Source organism: Corvus moneduloides, chromosome 3 (genome assembly GCF_009650955.1).
Source record: "Corvus moneduloides isolate bCorMon1 chromosome 3, bCorMon1.pri, whole genome shotgun sequence".
NCBI classification, from domain to species: Eukaryota; Metazoa; Chordata; class Aves; order Passeriformes; family Corvidae; genus Corvus; species Corvus moneduloides.
In genome coordinates, this window is record NC_045478.1 from 7,514,930 (window position 1) to 7,541,249 (window position 26,320).

At 39.4% G+C, this 26,320-nt stretch overlaps 2 protein-coding genes and 1 long non-coding RNA gene across 6 annotated transcripts in view; 2 read left to right on the forward strand and 1 right to left on the reverse strand.

Moving 5' to 3' along the window:
- The window catches only part of ATAD2B (ATPase family AAA domain containing 2B), a 75,938-nt gene extending 62,110 nt beyond the window's left edge, over positions 1 to 13,828 (forward strand). For both annotated transcript variants that reach the window (XM_032104035.1, XM_032104034.1), the window contains exons 25-28: positions 4,705 to 5,400; positions 6,993 to 7,120; positions 8,271 to 8,399; positions 10,485 to 13,828. In XM_032104035.1, the coding sequence (XP_031959926.1) occupies positions 4,705 to 5,400; positions 6,993 to 7,120; positions 8,271 to 8,399; positions 10,485 to 10,526 (995 nt within the window). In that variant the 3' untranslated portion in view covers positions 10,527 to 13,828. The remainder of the gene's footprint in view (positions 1 to 4,704; positions 5,401 to 6,992; positions 7,121 to 8,270; positions 8,400 to 10,484) is intronic.
- Positions 13,829 to 19,151: 5,323 nt separating this feature from the next.
- Positions 19,152 to 24,058, forward strand: LOC116441757. Its single transcript, XR_004239232.1, has 2 exons — positions 19,152 to 20,429; positions 21,706 to 24,058. It is a non-coding gene; the product is annotated as an uncharacterized LOC116441757 (long non-coding RNA).
- KLHL29 (kelch like family member 29) overlaps positions 22,287 to 26,320 on the reverse strand; it is a 392,991-nt gene continuing 388,957 nt past the window's right edge. For all 3 annotated transcript variants that reach the window (XM_032104042.1, XM_032104043.1, XM_032104041.1), the window contains one exon: positions 22,287 to 24,611. In XM_032104042.1, coding sequence (XP_031959933.1) covers positions 24,428 to 24,611 — 184 coding nt within the window. In that variant the 3' untranslated portion in view covers positions 22,287 to 24,427. The remainder of the gene's footprint in view (positions 24,612 to 26,320) is intronic.

Consider the following 26,320-nt stretch of genomic DNA (forward strand, 5'->3'; position numbering starts at 1 on the left):
AGTAGTGCCGGCACAAATTAGACAGTGGAAATGCTATAGCTGGCTTTGGAGGGAGAAATGGCTTTGTTAGTGGAAGCTGGCACCTCACTTTGCTTTTTAAGCCATTGTGGAACTGTGATCTGTTCTTTCTTGCTGCTTATCTCTGGCTGCAGTTTGGGGACTTTGTGAGTAGAAACTCCAGAGACTTTCAAGTGGACTATTTAGTGCCTCTTGGTAAGGAATGTGGAGCTACTGGAAGCAGCTAAATTACTGTGGCAGGTACATAGATATCCTGGATGATGCATAAGAGAGTGTAAGTTGCTGGTTATAAGTGCTTTCTCAAGCAACCTCTTTGAGTTACTTTGCACACAAGACAAGAAAGGTGTTGAGGATTTTGATCACGGAAGAAAAACTTAAAACATGTCAATTGCTTTAAGTGGTTCTTGATACTGAACTAGACTGAAAATCTGGATCCATGGTGAACTTGCTTGCCATGAGAATCTTCTTTGGGTTTTAATCCTCAGGAATTCTTCATGAAATAAAGTAACAACAGAGAATTTACTGTTTGATGGATGTCAGTTTTATCATTTACTGACAGAGGAAGAGGAGTCACATTCTCTGATGTGTTTTAAGCAGTGTGGAAGCATGGAAGGGTCTTTTCTGCTGTGCATAAAATGAACTTGTTAGCATTGAATACTGTGCTGCACTCACTGTACTGTAGTAGTCAAACTACAGAAATTTCAAGAGAAAGATCTCTGCTTTGCTGCCTCTTATTAGGGCTCTTCCACGTTAAGGGAAGCAGACTTGCTTGTTAATAATTGACAGTCTTTGAATCATGTAATTATGTCTGCTTTCTTTTCCAACTGTTAACTTCATTTCTCTGTAGTCTACAGTTTTGTCACTGTGCTGCTGGATTTGGGGGACAGCAACAGTGCATACCTCAGCTCTGAAGCTTCTGTACCATTTACCCATGTTTTTATGATTTCATTTCCTGAGACCATACTAAACAGAAAGGTCACAATTATGTCTAGGTCTTGCAGAAATGCTTCAGGAAAGTGGGAAGGAGTTGAATTTTTTTGGTTCAAGTTGTTTAGGTTTTTTTTTGGTTGGTTGGTTGGTTTTTACTATCACTTTTTTTTAATAGCCAAGAACTGTGCTCTGCTCTGGACAGGGTTGGTGCTTATTTCACTAGATGTTGTCATTACTTAGTGTATCTGACTGGAGGATCTCCAAGCAGCACCTGTCAGTGGGCAAGAATTCAGAATTTCTGAAAGTCTGCTACAGGTTTCATTTTACTTAACAGACTAGTCCTTCTGAAGTAAGGACAGTACAGAATTTCTTTTTAATCACACCTAGGGGAAATGCCGTCTGCCTTGTTTATGGGTCTTTCAAATGACTCTGAAATTGTCTTAATGTAGGAATAGAAGAATTGAGAAACTTCACCTACTGCTTAAAAAAATGTAAATTTGTATTCAGGATTAGTTGTATTGTATTACATAGCACTTCAAAAAATGCTGTCTGCATGGATTGTGCAGCTTGAGGGAAAAACGAGCAGGGGAAATTTGGTTTTGATACCAACTTCATGTGAACCCAGGTGAAATGTTAGGCGTGACTTGTGGTCAGACAGATACTTATTGTCATTAAAAATGCTTAGTATTGATTCACAAAAAAGCAAACCAGACAGAAGCTAGAACTGAAATTAAGATCCCTTTGGCAAATCTGTAGAGGTTATGTGAAGATTATAGAATGAATAGTTGGCCAATTTAGAAGGCAAGTGAATGTATTCATGTGTGAATAATTGGTATTATAATAGTTTGAGTTAGAGAAACTCAGCTCTATAAAGCGGAACTCTTCTGACAATAGTATTTCCACTGCCTCTGGCACAAATAGTGCCAAAAGACTGGGTATCAATGGGGAGTTTTCTGATGAGTAGTTTTAAAAGGAGTAATTGAAAAGGTGTTAAGGCGTTAAGTTGCAATTGTTTGTACTTGCTCATTTTTTAAACAAAGTTCACCTAAAGTTTTTCTTCTGTAAATAGCGGTCCCATTCTGTTACCTACAGGAAGCTGATAGTGTGTCATGAATCATACTGACTAGAAAATAAAACGTTTTGCATTCTGCTCTTGATAGTTTACAGTCTTCTAAAATATAAACGTTAAGGTAGCAGCAATATGTTAACCCGTTAGTTCTTCCCCACTGGGCCTTTAGTTTTGCATCAGTTTTACCCTGTGGTAGCTCTTTCATCCTTTTTAAGTCATATTCAACTGTCCTGCAGGATTCAGAGATGTATTTTACTGCTTCCTGCTTCATATGGCAGCTTCTCAGGTCCATAATACTCTTGCAGTATTGCCTTTTTATTTCCAGTAAATATAAAGGGAACCAATATAGGTGATGAAATCTGGTGGCAGTGTCTACAATTCGTCACACGGTTAACACTTCTCTTGCTTGTACCACCCTTTTAACTTACCTGGAGGAATTAAGCAGAACAGAAAGACTGGTGGTCAGTTTTGTTTTTAAATGTTGTATTCCTTCCCCAACTTTTCACTCATTTAGAGGCTTGGCTGTCTGTGTGAAAGAAAAATTTGCGTAGCAATGTTTTGGTTGTTAAGGATCTGGAGCCAAAATTTCCTCTCTCATCCCAAAAGACGTTGCTGCCTCACTTTTTGTTGTTGCTTTGTCCTAATTAAAAACAGCAGTAAAAAACAACACACACAATGTTTGTTCAAAAAGTAGTGCATGAAACATTGAGCTGGACTTGCTAACTCATTTGGGAAGACCAAATTTAGAAATTTAATGAGATGGGTAACACAAGGATTAATTCCATTTTGCTTTAAAGTGATTTCTCTCACAGCTAAGAATTTTAGGAATGTACTTGTGTGTTTAGGCAAATTATGGATTCTCATCCCAGGTGGAACTCACAGTGTGAACAGAAGGGATGCCACCAGTAAAATATTTGAAGTACAATTCACTGATTTAAAAGATACCAAATATATTTGACAATATATCTGATATATCTGTCTGAATTACAGCAAAGTCAGCCTAAAAGCCAAAATCGGTGTATCTTAAAAAATTTCAACTTACTTACTTATACATTTAGGATGTACTAGATTTCCTTTAAAAGACTTTTACTCTCCTGTGTTTTATTTACCCATCTTTGCAGTTGCACTGAAGCTTCACCCATTGTCTAATACAGGATTATTTTTTTGTCTGTAAGTTTACATTTCCCTGTTTAGTTTCTGATTTTCTGCTTGAGTGATTAATGAAAATCTCTTGCACAATCTTGGGGAAAAAATACATGAACTCCTGAAAAGTTATGTGAGTAGGTTGTAGTTCATCAATAAAAGAGTGACACCGACTGTAGAAGTCATTATCAAATTGTGAATATAGTTGGAGAAAGGGGATTTTTTTTTTCCCCTCAGATCTTGCAGTTCTCCATAAAGATAATCTGTAACAATACATACAGGTTCCAAGTGAGACTTTTTATTGCAGTGTGATTGTATCTTTAGACAGCTTGCAAGCTAAAAGGTTAAGATTTATTCCTAATGTAGTGGTTAAATTACCTGCTTACATACAGCACTCATGGGGAGATGTTCTGAAGTACAACTGTGCTTCTCTGCGTGTCTGTGAATTAATTCCCAACACTTGTACCTGCATAGTGCTTGTATCTTCAAAGCAAGATCTTTGTAACTGTGTGTGATTGGCAGACACAGGTGTAGGACTTAATACCCCATAAAACAAAGTAACTTACAAATACAAAGAACATTATGGAGGTGCTCAACATAAGAAATCATTTTGAAATGGAAGGAAATTTGTCAGTCTCTGGTTACTATTGGCTGTGATTTTCATTTATTGTCACTTGGCCACAACTTCAGCAATTTTGCAAAATTAGAACAGTCTTCATCATTGCTTGAATTTGAACATAGAAGCTTCACTTTTCCCAAGTGTCTTCCTTGGTCTTCTGAGCTTTGTGTAGTGCTCTTGAAAAGGATGTTGACAATAGCATTAGGTTTGAATGGTCTTCCTTCTGCAATTGCTCATCCAATTACAAATGTGCACCAAAGCCTTTTTTTAGGTCAGTGTATCTGTTAGTTGTATTTCACTGCAGATAGCTTAATAAAATAAAATGGCCTTCTGAAAAATAGTTTATTATGTAATTTTTCAAAGGCACAGAAAATACAACTAAGAAATAAGAAAGAGTAAGGATGCAGAAATAATGAAAAAAGGATCACATGCCTATGTTGCTTCAAGTTGAGTAACACAATATGGCCCTCACAGCTGACCCTGGTTGGAATAATAGGTTAGAGGTTTCCTTGTGGCCCTTCCAACCTGAATTATTCTGTGAATCCTTGGGTTGCACTTTCATTTGTTTTATTGTATAAATTTATTGTATCAAATCACTGAAGATCTAAAAAGGGAGAATGAGAATAACTGTCTTTAGACTCTCCATTACTCAAATGAGAATGAGTTCTACATCATTGCTTAGCTGTTTTAAGTAGGAATTGCTTGTTTCCATAGTTCAGGAATTGAGTGTCTTGACTGAGGGTCCACTCCTTATACTTCTAAAATGCCTTGTTACCTCTGATTTGCTCACACTGAAATCAACAGACAGCTTATTTTTCCTTGAAGTGTGAAGATATTTGATTGCCTCACACAGCGGCATATTCTTATATCCTGGTCTCTTTGCTGAGGGGTACCTGTGCATCTAAAAGTGTTTGTTTGTTTTCAGTTCGAATACGGAGAAAATCGAGACGGCGCTCGCAGTGGGGCAAAGGCATTATTAAGAAGAGGAAAGTCAATAATTTAAAGAAAGATGAAGATGATGCAAAGTTTGCTGACGATGAAAATCATGGTGAGGACAGTAAATTGCTGGAAAATGGAGAGCTAGAGATCAGTGCTGACTGCATTGAAGAGAATGGAGAGGAAACAGGAGACCTCTCTATGACAAATGATGAATCCTCCTGTGATATTATGGATATAGATGCAGAGCAGAGGCTTAACAATGGGACATCAGGAAAGGAAAACAATTTTGCATCCACAGAAGAAGAGAGCTCAAATGAATCCCTGTTAATAACTGACAGTGTTACTCTGGGTGCTGAAAAGGAATTAAGGAAGGACTCTACATTGAAAGGGGATTGTGTGAATGGAGAGACATCTGTACACAGCTCTGAAGGTGTACCTGTTTCAGCCTGTCATAATGGTAAAGTAGAATCACTTGATGCTGTTTCACCCTGTGAAAACACTGATGGGTCTAGTAACAAGCAAAAATCTTTATCTGAAGATCAGCCAAAGGAGAAAATGGAAGCTTCCAGTGAAAGTCAAGGAAGTGATCTGGTGAAAGCCGAGTTACCACATTGCAGCAATAATGAGAAAACACTACAGAGCACAGACATTGAAACTAAAGATGCTGAAGCAGATAAAGAAGGTATAACTTGTTTTCAATGTTTCTGTCTTTATCTCAGTATCCAAGTTAATGTGTGTATTTTTCACTGTAATATTTTATTAATTGCTGACTATTTATTTGAAACTCTTAGTATGCTTACAGCATTTAATTCCACATAGAAAAATCAGAAGTGCACTCTTGACTTGCTGTATTTTTATCTTAGGCAAGAATTTGTATCTTCATACTAACACTAATATACTCTGTTTATATGTGTCAGCTTTGTTGGAAATAATGTAAATACTGAGATAACATTAAAACAGTAGTTATATATTCAAAAATATTATAAATTGAGATAAATACAATACATGTTTTGGTCTGTATATTCTATCTGATTTGTATTTTGATCCACATAATAGATACTGAATTACTCTGTTAGAGAATACGATAATAGTATCATTGACATTGGATAAAAAAGCATAGTATTCATTTAAAAACTTGCTTGTAGCAAAAGCTGAAGCAGTTTAACTCCTAGCAAAAGCCAGATAAACTGTTGTTTATCTGTTGAAGAAGGTATCTGGCTTTGGAGTCACAGTGAACACAATAACAGTGGAGGAAAAAGATAAGAGAAGGAGAAGGAAAATCCTGGTGGTGTATAAAAGAAGGGGCCATGTCCTTTGAAGACGAGAGAGATAGTTTCCTCAGGGAACAGAAATAGAAGCCTTATGCATGATTGCCTTTTTAATGAGCTTTTCAGAATTATCTAAAAGAATGAAATCTTTACTTCAAAAGTAAGTGCTGAGATTTACAAAGTAAATGAGCTTTAATGAGATATCTGAATTATGAGAAGATTACTATGTACATGTTGGCTGTGTTTGTACATACATATTTTCTCTAAGGGTAAGTAGTAGAGTACAAGAAAGGTCCTAGGAATATCACAAGAAGAGCATGATGTGTTAAGAGTATTTACATTTCTGAATTTGGTAGGTGAATTTTGTATACTTTAGGATGGTTACAATGGCAGGGGTCCTCAGAAGAAAAGGCATTTTAAATAGTTGAGGAGAAAAATAGTGAATGAACGTAGGGAGAGAATAAGGAGATATGAAAATATTTTGTTCTTTGCAATACCATTGGTCAATAACTTGAATACAAAGGTGAAAGAAAACAGAAATGTGTAACAAAAGCATGAGGATTTGGGAGTAGAGCAGATGTTGGAATACTGTGGTGATGAAGACATGGGATGCTTTAGAGAGAAAAATTAAGATTTGTTTCACTTGAGCAGAAAGAATTTCAGCATTTGCTTAGTATCTGATCTTGTCTTAGAAGCTGTTTAATTTGTTGTTTCTGTTGAATAGAAAGATGCAATGAGAACTCTTAGTGGAATTCAGTTTTCATTCAAAGTTGGCACTTTGGAGTTGGGTTTTAAAGATTTCCAGTTTTGTGTGTGTTTCTGAACTGTGGGTTTGTGCACCTGTAAACATTCAGAATTCAGCAAAGCTGATGAATAATCTGCACTGCTACAATCTTGCTTGATTCAAAACAACCCAACAAACTAAACAACCAAAGCAAGCTGAAGTGAAGAAATAGGCTGCATTTTGTGAGACTCACAATCCTGATAATTGTTTTTCAAATTACAGGTATATTCAAAAGCAAGAAAACGCGAAAAGTCGCTGTGGAGCAGTCAAAACCCACAAGTTTGGAGCAGGTTCCAGAAGAACCTTTGGATCCCTTACCCTCTGTAGTTGTTGACCATGACAGACTAAAGGTAACAGAACTGAAAAAATAAGTTGAACTGTTAATGGACTCCATGAAAAATGCTTCCTTTCTTTGTTCTGAAGCAGTATTTCCTTTATGTTTGACTGCAAACAAGTATTATGACAGCAGTGACTTTTGGAAATGATTTGTCAATTGGTGTTTCTTGGATGGAAAGTTAATAAAACTACTGAATCCTTACTGTCCCATCATTACTACCCTTATAATCCAGTAATGACACAGCAGTCCACTATTTTAATTGCCATTTTTGCCAGTACTCATATGTGTTAATTGGCCGTGTCAGAGCTGCTGGGTGCCTGGTAATTGGGAGCTAACATCATCTTTTCTCTTCCTGTGGTAGGTATACTTGGTGGAGAAAACTTAGTGGATTGGAAAGGAAATAGGATTTTGTGTTGATGTTTTGGCATCATAGACTGCTAATTAATTTTCTTTCCATTTTTTTTAAGCAAAATTACAATAAAATTTGCTGTCTTCTGTTGTAAAAAGTAGCTTGACCTACTATGACCTGTGAAATTTAGATCCCATTTTCTGTGGAGTACAGATGATAATCTCTTTGGAAACAATAGAATTGTTTGACTGGAAAAAAAAAATCTTAAATGTCACTCTTTGCTACTATGTAAAATACTTTCACCTTTGTTATGAGAAATTTTACATGTGTTGTGTCCTCCTTCCACACCCTTCTCTTATTTTTTTTTTCGTTTGTCAACATTTGTGGAAGTCCAGATATGTTTTCATGTGGTGATGCTTTTTTTCCTGACAGTGTAAGTTCTTAAAAATGTCTGCTTTAGCCATCAAGGCAGTTTTTAGGATTAGCTTTATTACAATTAGTGTCCAAGATGAAATAGGATGAAGTAGCATTCCAAAATAACAAACATTGCCCTAGATATACTGAGTAAAAGAATTTTAAGACAAGAAGAAAAGTATGGGTATAAGTGGAGAAGTGAAAAGAGACATTGAGTCCTTTTTGTATAAATACTGAAGCAGTGGCCTTGCTGATACCCAGGTGTGGTTCATTTCATTTGTATGTATCCCTCCGAAGGAGGACTTCAGAAAGATATTTCATTTCTGATTTGTCCTTAAAAAAAAAATTTTAAAACTGCTTATAAAAACCCTCTTAACTTCACATTCTGTTGTTCCAACAGAAACTGCTTGATTTGGTGGTTAAGAAAAGTGACAACCTGACTGTTGACCAACTTGAGAGATTGTATTCACTCCTCAGTCAGTGCATCTACAGACACCGTAGAGACTATGACAAATCACATCTTATAGAGGTGATGTTGTACAGCTTCTTTTATTCTTTATCTGAATATTGTGAGATAGGCTTTTCAAGAACTGTTAATCTGTCAATTTACTGTTCTACTAGCAGGCAAAACTTTTAATAGACTTTGAAGAAGGTATCTATAAAAAGAAAAAAGTTTAGTGTAGTAACTTAGAAACTGGAGGTTGTTTCCAATAATGTTTTCCTCAAAAGAGGATTAAGAATTTAACCTAAAAAAAGGGAGGGGAAAGAGGAGAGAATACAGCAGCATGAAAAGCACATACTAGCAGAGTAAAATGGAATAGGAGCAGTCTCCATGTTTGTGGCATGACTGACAGTGCATGTAAAGTGGTGATTTCATAGGCACCCTGACCTGGTATTGCTGCAGTGGCCCTTAATTGTGTTGGTGTAACTAGGCCAAAACCAATTACTCCCTCTCCTCCATGCAGCATGCCAATTCTGACTTTCATACAAGGCCTTAGAAGTGTGAACACTCTCTAGATCAGTAAGCACAGCCTTGGGAAGGTCAGTGCAGCATGGTGGAAGCCAGGTGTCTGCCTTGCTGTCATCCTGTGCCACTGAAGTGTTTGCCCTCAGAGGCTTCCTGTACACGAACAGCAAGTTGGTCATTTCACCACTGGCACAGGCTGATCCTGACTCTGGATGTGCATTCCCTCTGTCACCACTGTTCTAACTGCAGAGGAGTTTGGATCAGCTTGCCGATTCAACTGATAACCAGTCGTGCTGAGTAAAAGACAACAATTGCTACTTTCCAGTTGGATCACTGAGCACTAAATATTTTTCTCCATGAATAATTTACAACAAAACCTGGAAAAGCCATAGTGTGGGTTTTTGTAGAGTTCCTGCAGAATATTTTTCAAACCATTTTCATGCTATTCCTCTGCCATCTTCACCTAAAAATATGTTGAAAGTCTGTGCAGGATGTTAGTTAGATTAAAAAGGGCTTTGTCCAGCAGGAGTGTGTGGAGACCAATCTTTACTTTGATTATCCAAACTGTGCAGAGATGTGGTTACAGCTGGGTCACTGTTGCAGTGACCGCTTTCTTCAGCCCGGCCAGCACCTGCGGTGTGCGGCAGGAGTGGGGAGCAGCCGAAGGCTCAAGGCTTTAAAGCTGCTCCTCTGAGTTCAGCTCTGCCCATGGGAGCTGAAGCCCCAGGTGCTGTGGCTGTCAGCAGCCCTGACTAGGGAGAAGGTAAAAGATTGTGGGGAGGCTTGCCTCTGGATACAGCTTCAGGTTTATTGTCCAAAGGGAGTCCAAGGAGCACCAGCACAGACCAGACCTGTGCAACAACTTATAAAGGGAGAAGTTACAACGGGGATGGCCCGACAGGGGACCAATAGGGGTCTTTGGGAGAGGGATATGGATAGGGATAGACATTCACGCGGATGAGTAGTCTCAAGGGGTGGAGGAAAAGGGATCACATGCCCCAATGGGGCGTCGAGGTTTCAGAGATTTCCAGAGGGGCGGTATCAGAAGGGGCAGGATCTCAGGGGATTGACAAGGACCATATAAGGGTAATTAGGGAGGGCTTAGGTGATGGACACCGAACTTCAGGGAATAACAGGAGGGGTTTGGGTGATTGATGCAGAACCAACTGGAACAAGGGGAGGAGAGCAACCATATAGGGAGCACTGGGGAAGCGGCTAGAGATCAGGGTGTACCAACTGGGAATGGGGGCAAGGGAGTAACCGGGTTAAACCATTAAAACATAGAACCACATCACCACAGGTCACCAACAGCATAAGTGTGAAGTAAGACTTGAATTCATGCAGTGTGCCACTGCAATGCTATCCTAATATATATTGAGCACCTTAATTACATAAGTGACCCTAATAAGCCTTGATTTTCTCATGGACTGTCATAGTAGAGTGCTTTTCTGCATTAATACTCCTTTAATGAATTCCCTCTTTTATCATATTTTTCTAGCAGATAGCAGCTAATAAACAGAAACATCTGTTTTCATAAATTTATTTGTTCATATTAGAAAAAGTAACACAGTAAGTGCTACTACATAAAGTAACTCTATTTCTGGCTCTGTGTATTTATAAATAGTTAATGGTCTGTGTCTCTTGCAGGAGATGGAAAGAACAGTTCATGTGTTTGAAACATTCCTGTGAACTCGTCAAGATGGGTGGGTTTATCCTCTCAAACTGCTCATGGGAGAGCAGTCCTCTGAGCCATTCAGTTTCCATTTGCACCAAGTATGTGCAGAGCCTTGGTCTTAAGTGCTCTCTCTTTTTGTTTCTGTTGAATTTGGTGCTATTGTCTCAGGTACCTGAAACCAACCAGCCTACAAGAACCAAACGGAACTTCATATAGTTGTATCTGATATAAATAAAGAATACAATGCCACAGCTTGGAGATTTTTGGTGCTACAGAAACTGTTCTCATTCCTGCTCTTGTTCACTCTACATGCGTTATCTTTGGGGAAACTTCAGGCAAAGTGAAGACCAACACATACAAGAGGACTGGAAAGAGCAGATCTAAGTTGAATATTTTTAAACAGGCAACCTTTTTTTAATTTTTTTTTCCAATTTTTCTCTTCTCTGGGGTTATGGACAAAAAAAATCTGTCCTAAAGAAGGCAGTGATGCATTGTGGTAGGAATCTTGAGTAACTGGATGTACAGTAATTTGAAGATGAGGCTCTCTAGAACTGCCTTTAATGTGCCTTTTAGTCAATTGAGAAAGATAAGGCTAAGCAATTTGTTTGGATTATAGCAAATGGCAATGTTAGAAAGCTGTCTGCAGAATGAAGATCTCCAAAAGGACGAATTGTATTCTCTTCATTGGATGGCAACCAGTATTATGGTTCTATAATGCCTGTCTTACTCTACAGAACTAAACTAAGACACACTGAAAAAGCCACATACTTTACCAAAATGGTGAAATTCCTTTTTCATTGGTATATATTTTGTTTTAGAAACAAGTTACACAGTGAAACTCTTCTGTGTTGCTAAAAATGAAGCATTTCCCCCCCATGGCCTTGTTTTTCTCTAAGGAAAGCAAGGTTAATACTGGCAGGTTTCATTGGGAAGGTCTGTGTTTGTAATATAGCTTGGACTGTGCAGTGCAGGTAAGAAGACATTAGAGTTGGTCAAAGTCCTGGAGCCCAACCTCAGTTGAAAATAAAACTTCTCTTATATTTCACGAGTTGTTCTGTGCAAAGCATTGTTACTGTTGGAAGGATTGGAGGAGAGCCTTTTGAATCCATCTGTTCTAAGAGTTCTCTGGGTCTGAATTGTGTAGTTCAACACCTTTCCTTTCTGGCAACTGGAGAGAACAGTCTAGGCAGTTTTTATGTTTTATCACAAGCTCGGTATTAGAACATTACCTGGGCTGGTTTATTTCACACCCGTGTGGAAAGTGTTCTAGAGCAGTTGGCTGGTGTTCCCATCCTGAACCATTCATTGTGACTGTCCCTACGTAGCTGCAGAAGTGTCTGTCCAGAAATATGCAACGCAGTGTGATTAGTTTTTAATTAGAGAAAACAGACTACTGCAGAGATACTGAGCTACCTCAGCTTTTTGTATTTTAGTTACCAACAGTGTTTATGGAGGACTGTAATCACGCTGCTCCCATGTACAAACCCAGGCTTAGGGACTTGTCTCCACCTCTACGGCTCATCCCACGGTAGTGCTGCAGAGAGAGAACACATGGGCCTTGGGCTACTGCAGTAATCCAAAGTGCTTTGTCCATTATGGTTAAACATCAGTCTCTCTTAGATCTTTTTCTCCCCTGGATGCCACTGTTTTTCTTCATAGGTAATGGCAGAAAAAGGTTTTAAGCATTCATGTACATCTAGTTACACCTAAATGCAACCCATGCAGAAACACTGTATTTTTTAGGTGGGAAAGTGCGATTAAAAACAACAAAAACAAACAGAAACCACATTTTGAATGAGATTCTTTGATCTCAGATTTGATTATGGGATTTTTTTCCATGTTTCATTTAGTATTTATTAGCATCATACCTGTTTGAGATATTTATGTGTCTGGTACATTAACAGCATTTTGTATTTTGATGGAAATTGTTACAAACTTTAAGATTTGATTAAATGAAATGTAGCAGATTTTTTGTAGCAAGTTTCTGATAAAAGGGTTTTTTGCAAGTCTCAGGTTCTTGCTGCAGAATTTTTTAAAAATATTTATTCCAGTTTCACTTACTCAAAGAAGTTTTTGTTCAAGTAACAGCAGCACTTGTGGAAGATAAAACTGCATTCATTTTTAGAAGATAATAAATTTATATAAACTAAAATAATTGAGAATTTTAGTCACCAGTGAGTGTAAAAAGCAAGTTTAAGCTGATGCCTAACATTAAAAATGGTTCTAAAAGGTCAGGTTTCTAAAGGAAAATTTATACTGTCAGTTGTTGATTGGGAAAAATCTTTAAGAGGCAACTTTACTAATTGAGGAGCTGCCATATTGTTTTAGAGAAATGTAGCTAATATCAGATGTTCTAGTGGACAGCTTACCTAAAATGATATACTCGCCTTCTTAGCCCAAATAACCACACTTCAGTTTTTGTTTTCCTTTACAGATGTCTGGTGATTATAGAGTTAAAACAGCTGTTAATCGATCCATGTGGTCTAAACTTGTTTACTCTTTGTATGTTTTTAATTTTTTTGCTACATAGCACTGGCAAGAGTTTGTACAAATTGACCTCTCTTCCTTGTTTCTTGTTGTGAAAATTGCAAATAAACTCCTGTGTGAGTCCTTGTGCTGGACTCTATGGAATGTGGCCAGCCAGGAGGAGGAGGTTTCCCTGGGGGCCGGGGGTGGGGGGCTGTCTTGGAGTGATAGAGTTGCTCTTGGGTGAAGTTGATGGCTATGGAGTTAACTGTATTTGCAAGCTTGAATCTCACCTGTGATTATTTTTTTTGGTTTTGTTTTGTGTCCTCTGTATTGTTACTTGATTTCGTCATATGCCAATGTATTTATAGGATTACTGGGTTTTGTAATATCTTGTCTTCCTTTTTTTGTTTTTTTTCAAATAAGTTGGTGGGTCAGCACTGGTTTTCCCTTCAGTCTCCTGAATGGCAGGTCCTGCAGCTGATAGTCTTTTATTTTGTTTTTGTTTTATTTTGTAATCACAACATAAGCTTGAATTTGGGCTTGTACTTGCATCTTTTGTATCTCGTACATTGGGTTATTTAGACATTGGGGCGTCCTGTTTGGTTTCATTAACGTGTGTCTACTTTGTGGATTAAGTAGACTTCCTTCATCAGCTATGGTATATTTTGGATTCTATAGTTTTATTCATAATTGTGTTTAAATTGATGTTTTGCATTTTGACTTCATTTTACGTTAGTTTGAAGTAAGTTATTTAATTTTTTTGAACTTCTGGAAATTTTGAACATTTTACTGTAATTTGTAATATAACTGCTGTGAAATACTTGAATAAAGATGACAAGAAAACACAGCTTTAGCTCCTTTAAAAATGTATTTAAAAGAAATGCTGCCTCCTGGCTGATAACAGTCTTTTCCTTACCAGACATCTTTGGTTTTGCAGTTTAGATGTGACACTTTGGGATCTTGCTGTGCAGTTATTTTGAGTAGTTTGGTCCAGCTTCTGCTTTCAGTGTTTGTCCATTAGAGAAATGGCTTCTAATTAGAGTTTTTTTAAGCAAAGGCTCTTTCCTTTCTATTTATCATATTTAGCAAAGTTGTTCTTAAAACTTTGGGTTGTTTGTTTTTTGTTCTGTTTTTTTTGTAGATGAACCCTTGAGGTGTAGGACACGGAACACACCTGGACATTTTCCTCTTTTCCTTTCTGTGTACCTTGAACTGTAGGGCTCCTGGGCAAAAGAGTAGTTGAGGACGGGGTAGTAGTAGCTTAACTTTATGTCTGACTTTTATATGCAGCTTTGAAAGCACCATTAGATACAAAATTTAATACCTGTTGTATAATAATGAAGTTGATTGGTGAGAGCCTGGGCTCAGCATGGGCAGATGTGTTTTGACCTGAATGGCCTTGCAGGTACCAGCACCACACTTGGGTTTGCAGTCTGAATAAAGGAAGCAGAGTGAGGTCTTCAGGTCTTGTGTCTCTCTTGTCTTTCACGAGTGGGGATGGCCATGTTAACAGAGAATAGATTCAGGTCCAGTGGCTGTAAAAATAACCAGTCAAAAGAGACAAAATATTTGGGAACTGACAAAAGGATTCTTGTAAAGATACTTAGTGAACTTCAAGTGGTACTTCAAAAGCATGAATTAGTGAGAAATAGTTACGGTGGGTGTTCCTAAAGCTTGTGCAACACTCATATTTGTCAAGTGTTCTCTGCTTAATGCTGCTTCCTTCTGCTGTTGGTTTCTGCCTTGAATGTACTTTTGAAATGCAATTTCCCGTATTTTCTTAAATTTGCAGTGCTGCACATTCTCTGTTTCCTCCTTAGGCTCTTCAGATAATTTATTTAAATAAATTAAAAATGAGAGCCTTTTCTTCTGGATCTTGGGTAGGATTTGGACTTGTAATATATGGGGTTTTAAGCCAGCACTGCATGTGAATAAATTCTGCAAGCTAAATCAGTAAACTTATGAACTGATTAATGAAGGCAAACACTTTGGTTTTTTTTTTTCCTATTCCTTTTATGCTTCATTTATGGTCACGTAACTATTATGTAAAAATGAGGGATTATAAACTTTAGCACTAATTAATTCAGCCTCATTCCATTTCTAGGTGATTCATTTTTTTCCAGTGTGAGCATTTGCATAGGGAGTATATTTTGGTTGAACCCACTGCCAGTAGATGGTTGTGACTACTATGAAATTCCATTTATTTTAGAATTGCATTTGAGTTATGCTGTACTTTTATATCAGGAAAAATCCTTTTCCTTTTAAAACTATGATAAGCTGCTAAGATTTAAAATGGATTCATAATTTTTGGTGGAATGTTAGTGTGAACCTGGCCATTTGCATTGAGGTTGGCTGGTCTGGAAAGCTGATGTGGAATAATGCTGCTTTCAAGATTGAGGTGCAAAAGGTGATGTGAAGTGGTGTTTGAAGGCTCCTCACATCCAGTTACAGGGGTGGGGCAGGTTGAGGGGCAGAGGTTGTTCAGGCTCCACATGTGGGGTGTCAGTGATGCAGCGCCCAGGATGCGTTGGTGAACAGATGAAGCGGGGGTGGTTCTGCTGTGCTGGACTCCTCTGGTTTGCTGGGTTTGCTTTCATCTTTCAGCAGTCAGGATTTTGGCAGAGTACATGTGAGAAATGTACAGGTCCCTTGGACTGGGTGGCTGCTGGGAGTGCTCACACCATTTTGTCATCCTGGCTTTGTGTGGACATGAGAAAACCCCTTCGCATCAGTGTAAAATCTGATTTGTGCCATAACCCAGAGATGCTTGACTGTGTCTACATGAAAGTAGGAGTTTGTTAAAGATGACCTGTCCACTTTGGGACTCTGGATTGGGAGGAAGGAAAGACTTGAGGTCAAGTTTCAAAAGGACTCCCTTTGAAGTATTTATTCATCAAAGGGAGCGAAACAGATTATAGAGGATTAATTCATCCTAGAAAATATGTTTAATTTGGACTAAATTAGTTTTCTAAGAAGGAATATCTGTGCTGTAGAAGGAAAAGAAAATAATGTTTTAGTTAAGAACCTGTTTGTCATCTCCAAAGCCCCAGCTACAGTTTTGTTATAAAGATCTGGCATTCTCTTGCTGACTTCGTTACACCTTGTAGAATCCCCTCGGTGTGGAGGCTGCCTGGAAGAACAGCGATACCTGATTTTGGTGATAAGGAAGGACAAATTGCTAATACGTTTTAGGTTTCTAATGAACATAATTTTGGCTTAAGTTTTGAAGTGATCCTCACTGTATTCTCTGTGACATGACAAAAGGTTTAGTGAGGTAAAGGAAATGTTAACATGGATAGTCACATGTTATATGTGACTACTAACATCAGTTCAGTAGTAAATTACTGTTTTCTATAGACATTTGAAGTATCATAGATAAAAGCATGTAAGACTACATTTTCATCAAGCACCGGAGATTTAACTGGTTTAAAATTCATGTCTCACCTTTATACTGGGGTTAGACTGCTTCAGAGTCTTGCTCTAAAATCTAAAGCATGTCCAGCAGGCAAAAAGCTTTTTTTAAAACTAAAAAGCTTCCTTTCCACAAGACTCGGAGGACAGCCACGAAAGCACAAGCTGAGCATAAATTTTACACTGTTAATCTTTTCAGTGCATGAGAATAAATTTTGGAAATGGAAATGAGCTGACATCTAATGATGATTTAAATGTTCAGCAATTTGCTACAAAAATTTGGGTTTATTCACAGGAAATAATGCCAGCAGAAAACACTGGTTTGTTGAATCGGATGCTGTGGCACGTATGATTTAATCTCCTGCATGCCCAGGGCCTGCTAACATCTGAATGGCTTAACAGTGTTTTTGGGGAAGGCATTTAGTCTGCAGAGTACATCTGCCCTGCTCTCTGAACTTTTCATGGAGTAGTTAAACTCATGGGTAGAAACACGTGCCTCATTCATTCGTTTTGGTCCAGCTTCAACTTCCAGGCAGTGCTTCTTGTCCTCTCTTTATGTTGTAGACTGTTCATACCTGTTTTTCCCCCCCATGAAGACACTAATGCACTGTGATCAACTAGCCTTTCCATCTTCTTTTTGCTGAAGAATAAGCTTTTTATGGCTCTCACTGCATTTTCTCCAGCCTTTAAGTCAATTTTGCGGCTCTATTCTGCAGTAGGTCAGTTTTTCAACATTTTCTAAAACATTTGTTCGCGGAGGAAATAGATGTGATATTCCAGCATAGGTCCCACCAGTGCCATTTATAGAGCCAAAAATCACTGATTCCTATTCCCTGTCCCCTTTTTTGCACATCCAAAGATCAATTTAAGCCTTTTATACCATGAAATTGGGTTGGGAACTCTTGTTGCTTCTCAGACTTGCAGCTTTTCATGATGCAGTTCTCCAGTCTGAACATCAGGCTTCCCCATTCCCACCTCTCTGAGGTCCTGCTTAGCTTTATGAAAAGTTTTATGAGTCCCAGCCAGCCAGAGGAGCCAGCAATATACGTATGACTTGTTCAGGCCTCATTATCTTTCCCTTGGCTAATCTCCTTTTCCACAAGTCTGTGACTAGTGAGACATGTCAACATTTTCCTTCAAGAACTTCAGGAGAAGAGGATTCCCCCATTAGAAACACTCTCACAGTACCAAATTGAGAATTACTTGAGCAGATTAGATATTCCTCAATTAATCTGCCTTTTCTTAGCCTATTTAATATTTGCTGTCTGAATACTGTACAGTGAGGAAGTTGAAGTATTTTGTCACATGCTGTTGAAAATCTATTACCTTATCAATCAAATGTGTAATCCTGTCAGAGAATGAGATCAGTTTTGTGTGATACAGCCAATTTTCTAGAAAATCATTGTATTTCTTGTTACCTCTTTGATTCATGATCACTTTAGTTAGATATCATCTTTCCATTTTTACTTGGGCTTGATGTCAGGTGAATGCCCTGTAATTACCCAGTCATTTCACTTGCCCTTTGATAACTGTCACATTATCAGCACTCTCTGAAATACCCACAGGTTATTAAAAATGAATGTCAGCAGGGCAGAGACTTCTGGGCTGTCTGGAGATGGCTGAGTGTTGTTAGGTTACCTCTGGAATTCAAAACCCCTTATCCAGTTGGGAAAGTGTAATATTTTCTCCAGGTAGTAAGCAATCTGGACATACTGATCTCCATAGGGGCTACCTCTTGCCAAACAGAAGACAGAAATATGAGCCATTCCCAAGCTCACATTCCCAAGCTGACCCATTTCCACTCCTAATTTTCCCCAGAAAGGCTGTGTGTGGCTTTTTTATCATAGAATCAGAGAATGCTAGGGATTGGAAGGGACCTTAAACATCTAGTCCCAACCCCCTGCAGGGACACCTCCCTCTAGACCAGGTTGCTCAAGGCCGTATGCCACCTGGCCTTGAACACTGCCAGAGTTGGGGCATCCACAACGTCCCTGGGCATCCTGTGCCAGTGTCTCACCACCCTCACAGAAAAGAATTTCTTCCCAATATCTAACCTAAGTCTCCCTTCTTTGAATTTGTACCCATTTTCCCTTATCCTATCACTACAGTTCCTGATGACGAGTCCCTCTCTGGATTCTCTGTAGGCCCCCTTCAGTTACTGAAATGTTGCTATGAGGTGTCCTTGCCACCTTCTCCTGGCTGAACAGCCTCAGCTTTCTCAGCCTGAAAGGTTCAAGTACATAAACAGGCAACTTGGAGGAAAGCTGGGCCTAAATTGAAGCAGGTAAAATTGAACTTGATGTAACAAGTAATGCAGCACTGCATTCACTGGACATGAAAATATATAACTTACTAAAAGATGATCTCTTTTCATGGAAATGATGCCATGAAGATTTTTTGCCTTTTCTTTTATACCCGTTAGACCTTTTTACAACTTCTGTATTCTTAGTGCTTTTTGCCTACATTCTTGGACTGGTTTGTTCAGCTAGGAGACTGAACATTTTAGAAGCTTCGTAGTTAGGGGTCAGTCTGCCCCAAACCCCAAGGTCCTCTCCAGAACACATTCTGTAAACTAAGATAGAACTATCCAGGGGAAGGTTCCTTGGGGAGGGAGGGCTCATTCAAGCCTCTCACTGGGGAATTTTTTATAGATCTGCTAATTAGTAAAACCTACAATGTTATACCAGGGGGTTTTGGGGGGGAGCATTGCGATGTGCATTTGACCTGGATGTAGTGCACCTAAGGATCCATAAAATAAACACCAAGGTAAAATCCCCTTTTCCCTTCTCACCGTGTTTGACTCTTGATTTTAAGACCAGGAAAAGGCATCAGAAACAGCTACCAAAATTCCAGTGGGCTTGGCAGTTTAGGCTTGCTTTGTGAGAGCTGATTATTGTTTCTGTGGTAGAGGGACAGTGATTCTGGTAGAGCATAAGGCTCAGGATACTCTTAGAACATTTGGTGTGTCCCCTTCCCTGTTTAATTCCCTGATCCTTATTTGGATGCTGTCCACCAGCACAGGGACATTGAATTAGAAATTAGAGACTGCTTAAGTTCCCAAGATGTGGAGAGGAGTTGGCTCATTTCTACCTGTAAGAGTTATTTTTATTAACATGTATTGTTTTTAATGAGGTGAGAAGCTGATGCATCTGTAGAAGTTGTCACAGGTGACCTTAGGTAGGTGTCTGCTCTTCAGCCACAAAAATGTGGGAAAAAGTCACTGATGCTGGACAACAGCAAAGGTTTGATACTGAATGTATTTTGCCAGTATGAATCTTGCTGTGTGGGATCTGGGGTATGTATGAACTCTAAAGGAAGAAAGAACACTGCTCAAAACCAACATATTATGAAATTAAAAGCAGGAAGCCTTTCAAACTTTCCTTATACAGACCACCACTAATGAAAAATTCAGAGGCAGATACAGCTTGATGGCAGGACTGGAGCTTCCTTTTCCCAGATAGTAACTGAGCCAAAACACTCAATTCTGCATGTAAAGCTGCTGCCGACTGAAGTAGAATTTGTTTAGATAAAGAAAATTGGAATTTATTACTCTGTAAGAAATCTGCTAGCTAAACAGGACTTCCTAAAAGTAGTGTGCGTTATCAAAAGAAAAAACACTGGTGACTAGCAAAGGGAGAGTTGTTTTTCACAGTAGTCTGCCACTCTGGTTTTTGTTTCCAGGATTCCAGAGCTCAGCTGAGGAGCCCGTGATGGCAGCTCTTGCTCTCATGAATTCTAACCTCAGCGAGTGTTTAATGATGCCTCAAACAGCTTGGCTTTTCAGAGGAAAAACGGTGTTTCTGTTCTGGTATTGCTGTCCAGCTTAATGTAATGAGTGATGGGAACACCATGCCTGGGATGCATCCATCTGCCTCCCTCCAGACCATTTTCTTTCTGGCTTTTTTTGCAGTCTAAAGTTATCAACCCAGAACACTTGCTGATGATGGGAACTTGCTGCTGCCTTCCTGTACGTGCTGGCACCTCTACCTCAGCTGAAAGCATGCTTCAGCTCCTGTTTTTGAGCTGACTTAAAATGGGTAAGAAGGCATTAAGGGGTGAGCTTAAGGGTATGACCCAGTTTAAAAGGCTTGTATTAGCATGACAAGTTAAAAATGTCCAAGTAGATACAGAGTCGGTGTCTTCTTACAGACCTGGCACAGGTTGCAGCCTGCCAAGTCCTGACTGCCTATGCTGTGTGTCGTTTTACCCAATATTACATTACACTGTCACCTTTTTTCAGTGGGGATAGAGAAGCAGTGTGGTTCTGAGACCGTGCCCTTGTACTGGAAACAGCAGAGAAAAGCTTTGGGATCAGTTCCCTTTATTTCAGAGAAATACTTCACGAGAAGCTGGGAGGGTGGTTGAGTACCTGAATATGATTAAACATATTTGTGCTGGTGGAGCCGGGCGGGAGCAGCTGCTCTCCTGGCTAATCCCCGTGGCTGCGGAACGCGGGTGCTCGTGCTGGCGATCAGTTAGTCTGGACTTCTCCAAGGGCAAGCTGGAGTGTACCCAACACTCTTAATTAGCTGCTCCAGTTGCACTGTGCTAAGCTCAGCTTTAACACCTACCTGCAGTTAATTAAAAGATGGGGTTGCTGAGGTTTTATTAGTACAATGAGTTTGCCGCTAGATGAAACAAGGGGAGAAAGGAGGATGGCTTGTGTAAATTGTCATGGGTAGGTGATTCCCTGAACACAGTGAACAGCCCCATTTGGAGATCACTGTCCTTCCCAGGTGAGCCAGGGGAGAGTCACACCAGTGAACAAAAGAGTTTTTATCATCATTAGGCTGCTGAGCCAGCCTGTGCCCTGAATTTCTTGAAGCTTTTAAGAAGAAAAATCTCTGAGCAGATACGTACGCATGATTCATTTGGCAAAAGCACTCAGCCAACTTCCCAGAGGGGAACTAAAATAATTTCCACATACAAGTAAAGTAAATAGTCTGTGTCTTGTTCATCCTACCAAGTATTATTGACTAGTGCTGAGTGAGAGATCCTTGCAGAGCCTTGATGAAAGGTTGGCAACTCACCCCACTTGGTCTGGATTATTGCAGCATGGTTTTGTAATATTGAATTGCAAGGCTTTTAGTAATCTTCACAGGCTGTTCAACCTGAGCCACTAAGCCTAAACTAAAATGTTTAAAAACTGCAGTTCAGACTCTTAAATACTCTGTAAGAACCAGAGACAATTTCAATAAATGTTAGGCTCTTTCTGTTAATGTGCAGAACAGAAATTACCTCCTCAGATCTGGCTGAAACGTTCCACTGTGGTGGTATTTGAGACTAGTTATATTTGGCTCATCTTTGTTCCAGATCCAGTTTTACAACTACCAGATGATACCCTAATGAAACATCAAAGAAACCATGAACAGTTGCATGGAATTGCTCTCTGAATGATGTATCCAGTGAGGTACAGAGCTCCCACACTGGATATGAAGGAACTTTGACCATAGGGCAAATGCAGCTTTCATCTTTTAGACATCGCAGCAGCAGTGCAGCACAAATTCTTACTTTCATTGAAAAAATAAAGTAAAAAAGCTGTTTATCAGTGTTTTGTTTTTTGGTTTTTTTTCAAGATAATTTCCTAAACTACCTTGAGCCTTTTTGTTCTTTACTTAATAGTACGTTCGGGAAAATAGATGAACAAAAACCACTCTTGCTGAATAAAATCTGAAATTACTTCTAAGAAAGTTTTTCTGAAATGAGAATGAAAGTACTTTGGAAGCTTCTGAGCATTTAAGTATTAGCAATAAATTTTTGGATTTGCAAGAGAAACTAGTTGGATGGAATGAATAAATTTTTATCCCTGGCTGGGTTTGAAACATCAAGTCCCCATTTGTGCAGTGTTTTTTCTTGATCAGTCATGACAAAATTAATCCAATCTGGATACTGAATCTAGATCTATAAATATATTTATTATAATATAACAAGAACTTAACAGTAAACATAAACTATATACAATACCATTACAGATAACCCTGTTTTTAATATTATTCACAGAAATAGCCAGTTTTGTTCCAGTGTGAGAAATGAAGAAATAAGCTAAATTGGAAATGTCGAATGTGTTTCAGTCTTGTTGACAGGTAGCACCTCCTTTGGAGGTAGACACACACCAACACTAAAATTAGTCCTGCCTCAGGCAGTTAGAAACTTGTGCTCCAATCTTTAGGTTCACACTTGCACCCTGTTTGACATAAATACTTTAAATGACATACTAGTATATAATTTTGTTGTGCTTATTATTTTTCTTTTCTTTAAAGAATAAATAAAACAACTGCATAACAAAGGCTGGAACCTCACTGTCAAAATGAGAGGCTTGAGTCACCCTATAGCTTGACTCAGCTGACTCGAGCACATTTTCTTTTAATACTGCAAGATACAAATTTCTTTTTATTTTATTTTATAAATGATTATTAATAAAATAAGATGATTAGCTAACCATCTGTATTGATTTCCCCAAAACTGTAGGCAGACCTCCCTCCGTATAAAAAGGCTACTGTATTTGGTATGAAATTCAACTAGATATTGAATGCAAGATCTTACCCACACCCTGTACAGGACCCTCCTTCTTGAATTACAGCTATGGCATTTGGGATTTGAGTCTGCAAAGGCAAGTATGGCAACTTTTTTTCCTCTACTTGGAGGGAAATCAGACAATCCTTAGCTTGGGGTTACTTCCTACTGGTGAATTTTAAGATTCTTTCCCCTGCTCCCTCTATGTTACCCGGTCCATCTCCCATTTGTTCCTTTTATGTATAAATTTATAAAGAATTTCCACATCACAATGCTCTCTGGATAGACAATATTTTAATATATATAAAAATATAACCCCTGTGCTGTGCATATACTTACAACTCTACATAGCAATAATTTGAAGTCTCTTACACTGGGCTTAAGTCTATGCATTTTTCTACCATGGGCTTTAAATTTGTGTTTAAAATCTGTAAATAAGAAGTATAAGGCTTCCACACCTAGGGAAGGAACTTGAAAAATAAAGTAAAATAAAAAACTTCTCAGACTTTACATAAAAGATAGTGGCGTGTATCCCAACGTAAGGAATTTTGGTTGAGAGCCAAAAATGAGTGCGCAGCCCCAGGAAACATCTTCTGTGTTGGATAAACATGTGGCAAACCCACACTATGCTGTGCGTTTTACTGCGATTCCAGCCAGGAGTGAAGAGTGGGTTTATCAGGAGAATGCCTCTGGAATCCAAACTGTTTCCGTTTTGCACTGTGGGAATCGAGTGCTGCCAAGTGCATCAGCAGAAACCCAGAGGAAAAGGTTTAGAAGCCCCCCACCCCGACTGTGGGCACAGCCACACGTGTCCACATGAGAATCACCAGGAGCAGAAACTCATCCAGCCCAACAGACCTTTTTTTTTCATCATTTTACATGGAATTTATTACCAATGGCTGTTGTTCTTCTCCCCAGTCCCCACCTCACCCTGCTTTTGGGCTCTTCTCTAGAGAACTGAAAGTTTTGTTTGATCTGATGGAAGACTGACATCAACGTAAGCCATCTGTCACACAAGATTTCTCCCAGTCATTGGTATTGAAAAGCATGTATTAAAAACAAATGTAGGAATCAAAGTGGTAAGGACACTTTGACCTTTCAAATAGATTGATGCCTAAAGTGTAATAGTAAAACTAATCTGCATGGTTATTTTAAGAATCAAGCTTGAGCTCTAAAGTAAAATGCAGATTATTTTTTTCCTCTCCTCCCCAGCTTAAAAAATATGAGAAATTCTATTGCACCTGGGTTGACCAAAAGCCGATGTCCAGAACAAGTGCCACTATAACATCTAGTGACACCCTTGCATTATTAAGTTACAATATCTTACATAGCACGGAGCTCTCTGCTCCTTGTTCACCAAAAGGTGAGGATGATTTTTCTACATTCAATGTAGACACTATTCAAGACTTTAGAGCAATATGTTCACTGGCTGGCTTTGCTGCTTTTGTTCCTTTAATAATTGTATTCCTCTTGCCTGCTCTCAACAGGTACAAACAGGTCTCCATCCAACTCCTGGGGAACATCAGCCGCTCTGAATGTACTTCTTGATTGCTACGCAGCCGTGTCGGAAAACGGGGCAGGGCATATTTGGTAGAAGTGTCCACGTATTTGTTTTAGGGTCATAGGCTTCCATGTTTCCCAGGGCAGGTCCTTCGCTGCTGACGATCCCACCAGTGGCATAGATTTTTCCATCCAGAACCACAGCACTGTGTTTTTCAAAAAAAAGTTAGTTTCAGTTAGTTGTCTTACTGAACAATTTTCTTTTTAGGCTTAAAACAAACCTAATCTTTTGTAACAAGAGGTAAACAATGAATACACTTTTTGTTCCTATCTGTATAAAGCTGTGTGGGCCCTTCTCTTCCCTCTCCCTTTCTCTCCCCCAAATTAATCCTTTTTGTGTTCCTACCAGGTAGGTAACTGTTGTCTCTAATGTAAACAACAGATGAAAGTCCAAGTAAGATGTTTCTCCAGCCCACACAAGGGATCTGCAGCAAAACCAGCAGGGTGGTGTGTCCCTGTAATATTTTGCACATGCAAAACCAATCCAAGCAATTTGGGGTTCCCACCACCTCAGCTGGAATAAGCTCTTGCTTCAAGTTACTCCTTTAATTGTCAGTGGATGCTGCAAAATGGTGCGGGGTAAAAACCTTCAAAATATGTTCTGTTGCTTCAGCCCTTTCTGTAGTCATGCCTTGGCATGGGGGCCTGGAGGTCCTGCTGACTTTTTTGTCCATGTTCCCAGAGTTGTCCATGGGAAAGTGGATCTGGGGCACACAGATCTGAGAGTTGGGGCTGTGCAGCTGAGGGAATGGCTGCAGACAAGAGACCTTACTGCTTCCTTAAAGTGAAAGTGTTTGACTTCAGGTATCTCTTGTAAATCAAGAATAATGGGGCTGGGCTAATCCCATGGTCCATAGGCTCCTGTAAGAGGGAAGTTGCAGAGGTAAGGAAGGTATTTGAAAGAGAAATTGCCCCTCAGCCTCATCTCTTCCTCTTCCTTCCACTTTACACCTTGGCCTCTCCAGCAGTCGTGCACAGGGCAGGACACTGCTTTGGGCTGATGAAGATGGGGCTGGGCTCCCACATGTGCATTTGGAAATGGCAGAGCATGGCAGAGGCATCTGGGTGGGAAAAGCAAAAGAAGGCTGCCATGTGCCCCATGATGCCTTCCCACTGCGTGATGGGGAACCCAAAACTGGGGGTGTCTCTGTTTTCCATCTGCCAGGAAGCCCAAATTTGCCTTCCAAGTTGATTTAAAAGATGTTCTTAAGATGGATGGGGTTGGCTGTGGCTTTTCTGGTGGCTAGGTGTGTTCTGAGAGCAGCTGGTGAATAATTGTGTTGGGAAGGAAAATGGAGACTTGGAGAGTACGTACCTGCCAAAGGATAGCAGGGAGAAAAGGAGGGAGGGGAAGATGAGAAATTAATTGCAACCAAGAAGGTGGCCTAGATCTAACAAGGTGAAGTGTAGTGCTCCTCTAGGCTTGGTAAAAGCAAAGTAATTTCATATGGCTAATTTTGAAGTAGGGGGAAGAGGAAAGATAAAAAATGATAAAGGCAAAAGCCAGAGAGCGCTGGAAGACACAGGATGAGCTGAGACTAAAATGGCACCAACAAAGCCACGTGCTTCTGAAGAACACAAGGCTCTGATGTCCTTGTGGAGAAGCAGAGCCTGAGGTTAAAAATAAACTCACAATGACAACAGTGAGGACTCAAATAAGCCTAGTCCCTGGGTACTGCCAGGAAATAGGAAATAATGAGAATCTTGTCAAAATAACTGTTAATCTGAAGGGAGGAGGAAGGAGAGAGAGAGACTTGAAACACTTGATTAGAGCCTATCCACAAATCAGCAGGGCTGGATGATGCATAGCCCAGGGTCCTGAGGGAGTTTGCTAATGAACTTACTGAACCACGGG